Raw genomic sequence first — 10,971 nt, 5'->3', positions numbered from 1 at the left:
TTATATAATTCTATCCTTTCTTGCCCTAGTCAGACTATGGATGGCTCTAGGAAAGTGCAGTTCATCTTGATAACACTTGAGTTCTATGATTTCCTGGAACATCATTCTTCCATCAAAATAGGATATTGTAAACACTTCTTCCCTGTCCATGCCGTTTGCTTGGATTTTCTGTGGATCTCTCCTTTTTCTTTGTAAAACAATGAAAATTATGAGGAATACCAATACAAGTGAAAGTGCGCCTAGAAGAGGGAAAATGATTTTGTGTTCCTTTTTTGAAATATGTTTTCCTACCACACAGGGTTGCAATCCTGTAACATTTCCACACAATCCCTTATTATGTCTTAATGCTTCTACGGGTGCATTTTGAAATGCTTTGCTATTGGGAAGAGGACCCTCCAACTCATTGAAGGATATGTCAACATCTGACAGCCCACGCATTTTTTCAAATGCAATCGGAATGAAACCAGAGAGTTTATTGTGGGAGACATTCAAAACCTCCAAACTTTGCATTTTGTGGATTTGTGAAGGGATGTCTCTTTCGAGCAAGTTATAACTTAAATCCAGCTGTGACAAATGTGCTAAATTACACAACTCAACTGGAATGCCTTGGCTAAATTTGTTGTTGCTCATATTCAAGTAATTTAGTTTCAAAAGGGTCCCCACATTTTTGGGGATTGAGTTGGTGAATTTGTTGGTGGATAGATCCAAATACTCAAGATTTGTTAACAACCCAAGCTCCAGAGGTATATCCCCTGAAAGTTGATTTCCATTCAACATCAATTCCAACAAGGAAGTCAACTTTCCAAATTCTTTTGGAAGCTCCCCAACTAACTGATTAAAAGCAAGATCAAGTAATTGGAGTTGAATTGAATCTCCAATTACAAGAGGTATGCCACCAGTAATATTGTTCCCAGCAATACGTAGGGCGGTTAGTTGTGGGCACCTGCTCCAATTGTTTGAGATTTCACCATAAAATCTATTGTAACTTAGGTCCATGAACTTCAGTTTACTATAGGCACCAAAATCTTCAGATATATTTCCAAAGAGTTGGTTTCTTTCAAGGCGGACTCTAGTTAAGCTCATGCAGTTTCTCAAGGTTTTCGGTATTGGACCTATGAGATGATTGTCGTATGCAGTAAAGTTTCGAAGAGATCCACTTTGACATAAGTTTTGTGGCAATAAGCCAGTGAAGTGGTTTGTATCAAGCTGTAGCACAACCAACTTCATCAAGTTTCCTATCTCTTGAGGAATGGGACCAAAAAGTTGGTTATCGCGGAGGAATAAAAGTTCCAAGTGACTCAAATTACCCAAGGAAACTGGAACTGTGCCATTTAAATGATTTCTGCCTAGTTGAAGACTGGTTATAGACTTCAAGTTTCCTAATTCTTTAGGGATGGTGCCAGAAAGTTGATTGTTGAATAGATGTAAGAAGCTTAGGTTGCTGAGAGCACCTAACGATGAGGGAATCGAGCCAGAAAGATTATTTGTTTGAAGACGTAAAGAGTTGAGAGACTTCAAATTCCCTATTTCTGGAGGGATGGAGCCAGAGATTTGATTTTGATAAATATACAACCATGTCAGCTGCTCTAGGTTTCCAATACTAGAAGGAATGGGACCTGTTAGACTGTTGTTTTTCATGTCAACATCAATTAAATTGGAGAGATTTCCAATTTCTGAAGGAATGGAGCAAGAAAGTTGATTATTACGGAGGTACAAATAAGCCAAGTTGCTTAAATTACCTAATGAATTAGGAATGCAGCCATGGAGATCATTGGTATGCAAAGAAAGGTAAACGAGTGACTTTAAATGACCTATTTCCNAGGAAGTCAACTTTCCAAATTCTTTTGGAAGCTCCCCAACTAACTGATTAAAAGCAAGATCAAGTAATTGGAGTTGAATTGAATCTCCAATTACAAGAGGTATGCCACCAGTAATATTGTTCCCAGCAATACGTAGGGCGGTTAGTTGTGGGCACCTGCTCCAATTGTTTGAGATTTCACCATAAAATCTATTGTAACTTAGGTCCATGAACTTCAGTTTACTATAGGCACCAAAATCTTCAGATATATTTCCAAAGAGTTGGTTTCTTTCAAGGCGGACTCTAGTTAAGCTCATGCAGTTTCTCAAGGTTTTCGGTATTGGACCTATGAGATGATTGTCGTATGCAGTAAAGTTTCGAAGAGATCCACTTTGACATAAGTTTTGTGGCAATAAGCCAGTGAAGTGGTTTGTATCAAGCTGTAGCACAACCAACTTCATCAAGTTTCCTATCTCTTGAGGAATGGGACCAAAAAGTTGGTTATCGCGGAGGAATAAAAGTTCCAAGTGACTCAAATTACCCAAGGAAACTGGAACTGTGCCATTTAAATGATTTCTGCCTAGTTGAAGACTGGTTATAGACTTCAAGTTTCCTAATTCTTTAGGGATGGTGCCAGAAAGTTGATTGTTGAATAGATGTAAGAAGCTTAGGTTGCTGAGAGCACCTAACGATGAGGGAATCGAGCCAGAAAGATTATTTGTTTGAAGACGTAAAGAGTTGAGAGACTTCAAATTCCCTATTTCTGGAGGGATGGAGCCAGAGATTTGATTTTGATAAATATACAACCATGTCAGCTGCTCTAGGTTTCCAATACTAGAAGGAATGGGACCTGTTAGACTGTTGTTTTTCATGTCAACATCAATTAAATTGGAGAGATTTCCAATTTCTGAAGGAATGGAGCAAGAAAGTTGATTATTACGGAGGTACAAATAAGCCAAGTTGCTTAAATTACCTAATGAATTAGGAATGCAGCCATGGAGATCATTGGTATGCAAAGAAAGGTAAACGAGTGACTTTAAATGACCTATTTCCAGGGGAATTGAACCATTTAACCGATTTTCACCAAGGCGCAAGGCCTCAAGATTGGTTAGCAGTCTAATCTCTGGTGGCATTTCCCCTGATAACTTATTAAAGGACAGGTCAAGATATATGAGTTTGGAAAGGCCGCTAATTTCAATAGGAATTGTCCCAAAGAGTTCATTCATGCTGAGATCAACATATGCAAGGTTGGGGAGAGACGGGAATGAAAATTCATGGAGCGTACCTTTCAAGCCTGAGTTAGTCAGGTCTAATGAAATAACACTTCCTGCTTGGTTGCATGTAATGCCGGACCAACTGCATGGGATTGAGCTTGTATTTTGATTGCTGGAAGAATTGGTTGCATTGTGAAGTAGAGTCCACGAAGTCAGGTGTGACTGGGTTTCATTTTGAAGACTGGCTTTCCAATTGAGAAGAGCATCTGCCTCTGTCTCTTCAGTCACAAAAAGAGAAGCAGCATTAAATGAGGAATGTAACATGGCCAACACGACCAGAGAAACGAGGTAAACTACTTTTTTCAAGCTAGACATTGGCATGGTTATGTTTTACAACTTGCAAGCTGATTCAGAACTCTATCTTACTTTGTCTACGGTGCCCCAATAATTTCTTACACACAATTTATAGGTCTAAACGTCTTGATGCTGTTCTGTTAATCAATTTTCATTGTTTTATTTTGTCAAATACTAAACATTTTTCCTAGTTAATGGAAAATAGATGGTTTCAAACAACAATGATCATTGAATTTGACCGTTCTTCACGAGAAATTATTCTTTCCAACTGGTGGAGTCCTCCCCACCCTCACAAGTGTTTTGGGCCCTTCTTTCCACCTGGTGGAGTCCTACCTACCCTCACAAGTGGTTTGGACCCTACTCATGGGTCCTACACAGGGGCCCACCCCCGTTAGAAGAAGCAGCCCGGCATAATAATTTTCCATTATTGGAAAGAATTTTCGATTTTCTCAACTGAAATTTTACCAAATTTTAATTATTGTAATGGTTTAGACACCAAATTTCAAACATAAAACTAATGACATTTAAGCTAAACTAACAATTAACACCGAATTTAAGTGATAAACTAATTCAAGAGTACACGATTCTTAACTAATATCTTAACTCCAAAATGACTAATATCTGAACTCCAAAATGGATTTTAAGGCGTCCATTATAAGGGTTATCATAATATCCTTGCTTCTGTTTTTGTTTCTCTCATCCGCAACCGTAGTTGATGGAATCAGTAAGTCGTTTTCTATATGTGTGTTAGTGTGTATGTGTTTTAGCATGAGTCTGAAAATTCCTTAAGGCAAACATATCTCCTTAATTATTAACACATACGTAGAGGTTATATATGCATTTTCTTGTTATTTTGCAGAGGAAAACAGTAGCTGGAGAGCAACTATCTTCCAGATGAAACCTACGGGGCGCCGTTCACCTTACGGTCCTTCCGAGCATGAAGGTCCATCAGGCGGTGGTGAAGGTGAAGGACATTAATATATAATAGCGTTTGTAGGGGAACTGTTGGTGGCAACTGGCAATAAATACTTTTTTTTTATTGGCAATAATAAGTACTTGTGTATATGTAATTCGATTTAAGATCAAGTTGCGGATCTCATGTACTTCTATGCGATTTCTCACAAGTCTACGACTTATTGTAATAATAATGTTTATATTTTGGAAGTCCAATAAAAAGATTTCATAATTTTGTTTCTCCGCACCAAATTTTGTGTTAATTGGATGTTACTTAGTATTTGATCCCTAAATTCATTAAAAAAAATTTAGTTTAAAAATTTTACTATGAGATAGTTATTGATTTCTAATTATTTTGATATTTTACACTCTCTTTTTTTTTCTTGAATAAATTTGAGTTACAATAGGAGGGAGAATTGGATCTCTACATCTACGTTAAAAATATCAAGAAGTGTTAATTGAACCATAAAACTCTTTAGACCTCGTACTAGGATCATCAACCAAACCCAAACCGATCATAAACCTTAATTTATGCAAGTTTCTAGTATTTCTTGTTCTTTTATCTTGTTTGATTATTCCAATTAGTTCAAAAACATGTTTGTCTATGGTAATATAGGGTGATTTAGGATCAAAGTATCTTAGATTTACCTGTTTTTTTTATAACTTTTATCTTTAAATGTTTTCTTAACAAAGAAACTTAACTGGAGAAAAGGAAGAAATAATGATAATGAAAAAAAAAAAAAAAAAGGAGAAAATTGCACCGTAAAATATGTGAATAATGTTTACCTTTGACTTTACAAATAATAATAAATTAGATTAATCAAATGTATTAGACTGTCTACAAAGAAGAAGAAGAAAAAACAAGAAGATGACTCACTCTTGTAAATTCCAAATACTTATTAAACTTGCATGCTTTCAATATAGAAATCCAAATGATTCAAAGGTTCTACACATTCATTTTGTCACATTTTTAACCCATGGTACTAACAAAAAGATAAAGTACCAAAAAACATAGAATCTCATTGAAAGTTCAATATGTGTATAAAACACCCTTGAACGTTTAGACCCCAAATTAAAAAAATATCAATTCAAGCTTATAATCAAACAATTAATGTGCGGAACATGAACATAAGCCAAACACAGAATTGATAACTAATCTAAGACAAATATAAATACATCCACAGCAGTAAATATAAGGCAAAGATAAAGGGAAGGAAGATGCAAACACACGGACAACACACGATGTGTTATCGAAGAGGAAACCAAAGTCCTCGGCGTAAAACCTCTCCGCCGCCCTCCAAGCGGTCAAATAATCCACTAAAGAATGTAATTGGGATACATGAACAGCAGAAGACCCTCCAAGCCTAATCTACCCAAGTACCTAAGCCCTCCAAGCTTCTTGCTCCAACGAGGTTACGCCGAACCTATTTCTTCTTTAGCTTCCCGGATTCCGCTACTAGACCATAGGATCAACCAATGTATATTGGTTTCCTTCCAAACTGCTCACCTTAGCACCAAATGAACCTTCTCACAAACGTGAGTATGGTGAGAAAAGGATTTGGACAATGTCCTCTCAAGGATGTATCAATGGAGAGGAAGAGAGTATAGGAATTTGTAGAGTCTCTTAGGTAAAGATTGGGGATGAGGCAATCTTGTTTTTCTCTAGGGTTTCTCTCACAAAAATTCTCTCTAGAAGCTCTCTCAATTTAGTGGGTATAAGGGTCTATATATAGTGGTGTGTGTTTGGAATACGAAGAGACAGTTTTTGCCAAACAGGACTGGTTGGCGGCTTGACCTCACGGCTTGTCCAAGTCGCGAGTTCAAGTCGCGACGTAACGGCCTAGCCAGCCTGGGACTTTTGTCCTGTAGTGCGACAGCTGGCGTGACCCTTCAACTTCCCTGCGTGCTTCTCACGTGCCTGTAGTTGTCGGCTTGCCAGTCGCTAGTCAGCCGCGAGTCCTAGCCGCAAAACAATACTTCTTTGCACATACTTGAGTTTTTCTTCATACTCTCTTTACACACTACTCTTACATGAATCCCACCTAAATGCAGGGTTACTAAGTGCTATATTACAAGCAAATTGGTACGGAATAAAACCAATAAGATGGTTGATAAATTTCAACCTTACATTCATAAAGGTAATCAATCACAAAAATAATACATATAGAATTTCATAGACTTTAAAAAGTGTGTTATCCTTCGAATTAGTGCATATAGTGTAAAGTTGTTATTTACAACTATATGTTTTGTTGGTTTATATTCCGTGCCAAATTTGATTGTAATTATATTCAATCTGTTGTACCCTGTATTTATTGTGAAATTTCATTGTAAGGGTTGTGTGATAGAGAAAGTGGTGTGAAGACTCAAGCATTTGAAGACTGAAGAAGGTTTCACGGGTATCTCGCGACTTAGCATCCCGTGAAGTATATCATGTGCCCTGCACATGCTGGAATGCGAAGAGTCAGGCCAGATGGAGACAGCTATGTCTCGCGAGTATCTTGCGGGTAAGGCCTTCCCGTGAGGCACCCGCGAGGCATTCTGTTCTGCCAGCCTGTCCAGTTTGATTCACACTTTTTATGCCTACACTATTTATACTCACATTACCCACAAATGTAAAGGAGAGCTTCTGAGAGAAAACCCTAGCCAAACACCTTGAGAGTTAGAGATTGTTATACCCACAATCCTCTACACATTTGTTTTAGGAATTTCCTCATCTCCTACCTCTCCATTTTCATACCATTGAGAGGTTGTTAGCCCAAACACTTACCACACCCTTTGAGAGTGTCAAGTGAAGTTTTAGTGCTGCTGGGAAGCATTAGAAGAAACCTAGAATGGCATATGCAACATGGAGCTTGTTGCGGGATCCTAAGAACTAGACAAGACATGGTTCCGAGAAGCCTTGTTGGAGTAGGATCTTAGAGGGCTTAGGTACAGAGGATAGATTAGGCTTGGAGGGTCTCTTGCTCATCCTTGTATTCCAACTGATTGTCTAGTGGATTGATTTCCGCTTGGAGGGCGGTGAAGAGGTTTTTCGCCGAGTTCTTATGTTTCCTCTTCGATAACACGTCTCGGTGTTATCTGTGTTTGCATCGCTCTTCCCTACTCTTGTTCATTTCATTTTCACTGCTGTGTTGCTTTAAATATGGATTAGAGTAGTTGTCTTGCTTATACGCTTGTATTTACACTATTCCGCACTTAGTATTAAGTTAGTGTAAATTCAACCAATCCGTAACTTTAATTTTGGGGTCTAAACAGCTCATGTGTTTTTGACACATTTCCGAGCTTTCATATAGGTTGAAACAAAGACTCATATTTTTAACCCCGTCCAACATTTCTCGTGATTTGTAACAACTCTATAACTACCACCTGTCATTTGTCCATATTTCTCGATAAGTTGGTTCGGCTGAAAATGCAACCCTACAAACAAAGATTAATGCTTTATAGGATATTAGCACTATGATTTAAGTCGTTGGTGTTTTAGATACAATCTGATAGTAAATACATAAAGTACGCATAAAGTAAGCTTAGAACAAACAATCATCAATATTCAATAGAAATCTACCAAGAAAGTCACTAAAAATATGATTTTTTTATTTTTTTATTTTAGCTGAGTAACTAAAATATAATATAGATTCTGCTAATGAAAAAATCCTTGTAATCCTTAAAATATCATTTGCTGGAGAAGGAATATCAAGACACATAAAATACTTCCACGACTCAAGATACTTTCTACAATTTCTATAACACCTATAACAACTATTATTTTGTCGATTGTTTTTTTCTTTTTTTTCTTTTTGAGAAAGTTCTTTGACTTTACTTTATATCTCTTTTTTTCATCTTTTGATTTTGGAAATTTCTAACTTTATTTATAATTAAAGACATGAAATTTGTGACATTGGAATAAAATCATATAACCAATTGCAGCACAAAAATAAAACTGGCAATGTCATCTTCATCTAACACATATATTAGAAATTAAAATATATTAGGTAACTTTAATAAATGCTTTATTATGTTAATAATGAAAATCTTTATAGTGCTAACCAAAGAATTATAAAAAAGATAAAGATAAAGATAATTTAGAAGAAAGCAAACTTGAAAGAGAAAAGACTTGAAGCAACATAGAGATAAGTTGCTCAATTACATGCTCTTTCTAAGGATAACGCCATCATTGATCTATATCACAGCCAGAATAAGTCTCTCTCTCCCACCCTCTAATTTCATAGTGATTATAAAATTAAGAAAACAATTACAATATATGAAGTGCATTATTAATTACATAAAAAAAAAAAAAAGGAAAATATAAAATAAACTAATACAAACCCGAAGGAGAAAGAAGCCAATGTTTCGAAATATTATTGACCATGGCCAATGTAGATAATGAACTCTTTAGATAGTCGGGTATAGGGAGAATTATACACATAAAAAATAAATAAAAAATAAAAAATAAAAAAAGAAAAGAAGAAGCAACGTGATATATGTTAGAGAGTTGGAGATGGGAAGTAATTTGATAACATCATAACTACTTAATAATTGTTTATTGATAATGGAGACATTTAATATTGTTGGGTAGAAGTTTGGAGTTGTGTGTGATTAAAACGTGGGTGTACAGTATTTGTTTTTAAACCCCTTAAAACACAACCAGATTAAACTAGTTAATTAGCCAAGTGATTACTTAGTCAAATTATCATATCTAGGTTAACACAATCATATATCATATCAATGCAAAGTGCGGAATATAAAGAAAAAAAAGATATGATGACCCAGGAAAACCAAACCGGTAAAAAACCTAGGGAGGATTTAACCTAGTTATCCTCAAGGTAAACCTGAATCCATTATGAAAGAATCGAAGTTTGTACAATAGCGACTTAGACCACTAACATCCTATTGCTACCCACTAGTAGAAACTTACTGACACGACCACGTGCAAGCTCTGAGACCACAGATTCCTTCTTTCTTGGATTCTCCAGCAAGTACAAGCACTCTCGCTTGCGTATCTTTAAGCTTTTTAGTGCAGCAACTGAATGATCATCAAGCTCTCAGTGAAATCTCCTTCTTGATAATCCTAAGCATGTGTGAAGGCAACCACCTCTCAGATCTCACAAGAGATTCAAACACACAGCAAATAGAGCAACAACCTTAGAGAGCTTTTGGGTACAAAACCCTAAATACAAAAGAGGCACTTTAATCTCTCTAAAAAGCTTTCAAAAACGTTTTAAGGTTTCCCTTATATATAGGAGTGTTTTACTTGAACCCCAAGACGTTTAAGTAGAGTTTGGGTTGAACTGGAACTTTGTAGAAAAATAAATCTGCATGTGGTTCGATTGATTGAATCTAATTTTCGATCGATCAAGCCTTGCAAATTTAGTCCAAGAAATTCTGCAATCACTCAATTCCAATTTTACAAATAAACACACTTTGAGCAAGCCTAAACGTAGACTAAATGTTTTGATCATGGTTTGCCAACATAATACAAATCGAAGTTCTAATACATTAGTTCCTAAAGTCTTAGAACCTAACAATCTCCCCCTTTGGCAATCCGTGACAAAACACATCACAAACATGAAATGCTCAAAGTTACAAATAGCCCAAATACAATTCAACCTAATTACTATCCATCAGTTGCAAGTGTAGACAGCAGCACGACTGAATCAACCGGTATATTCCTAAAACACTCAATAAACGCATAAACGCATGTGTGGAAAGAAAGACAGAAAAATAGGAAAATAACAAATATGCAAACTAACTCTCCCCCTAAGTTAGATACATATAAAAAAAATATATATATATATATATATATATATATTATTTTCTCCCTCTATCAAAAACAATTTCAACTTCCCCTAAACAAAACAAACAGGTTTCCCACATTTCATCTAAATCTCCCCTTTTTGTCACGTATTGACAAAGACAACTCGTTGTTGCCCAAATTAAAAAACATACACAACAAAAGTCAAGAGAAAATAGAGAATTAAGGGAACACAAAACAATTCAACTCTATAGAAAATAGAGACAACTCCCCCTATGAACAACAAAGGGTAAAAACAAGCTTCTCCCCTTATAAAAATGGGAAAAACAAAACAAGTTTTGGGAAAAACAGTTTTGGGGAAAGATAAGGAGGTGGGGAAAAAACACACAAACCAAAGTTAAAAATTAAGGTGAGGATACACATGAAGAAAAATATTCTCTCTTTCAATAAATGCAAACTTGATACTGTGTGACCCATAAATAGTTGCATGAGTTGAGAAAATGTTGGCACATTGATTATCCATCATATCTCTTTAAGAAAAATATTTTATGCAGTTCACACATAAAAAATAGCATATACTAAAAAGTACATAACTCAAAAATTAATCAATCAATTTTTAAATCAAGTTGAGTACCCAATTTAGCAAAGTGTATGCAAGTTATGTGTGAAAACAATGAGAGATATGACTGCAAAACTATAAGATGGATACAGAAAACAATGCAATGCATGTGAATCCTAAACACAGATTCAAACCAAAATTTTAATCGCAGTTTCGATCGGTCGAGAGAGAGATTCGATCGATCGAAAATCTGGAAAAAAAAAATATTTTTGAAAAACAGAGCAATTTTATGCAGAAACTCCTTAAAGCACAGTATTTCATGAATGAAATGCATGAGTATAAG

General features: G+C 35.8%; 1 protein-coding gene across 1 annotated transcript; it reads right to left on the bottom strand.

The window, feature by feature from the left end:
- LOC136066302 (probable leucine-rich repeat receptor-like protein kinase At1g35710) lies at nt 1-3,459 on the bottom strand. The gene has a single exon (XM_065770408.1). The coding sequence runs from the start codon at nt 3,391-3,393 to the stop codon at nt 1-3; it is 3,393 nt and encodes a 1,130-aa protein (XP_065626480.1). The 5' UTR covers nt 3,394-3,459.
- Between the last annotated feature and the right edge of the window lie 7,512 nt (nt 3,460-10,971).

This window comes from Quercus suber, unplaced genomic scaffold (assembly GCF_002906115.3).
Source record: "Quercus suber isolate HL8 unplaced genomic scaffold, Cork oak 2.0 scaffold_30, whole genome shotgun sequence".
Lineage (NCBI taxonomy): Eukaryota > Viridiplantae > Streptophyta > Magnoliopsida > Fagales > Fagaceae > Quercus > Quercus suber.
Note: the sequence above shows the minus strand (reverse complement) of the source record. Positions and strands in the feature narration are given on the sequence as shown.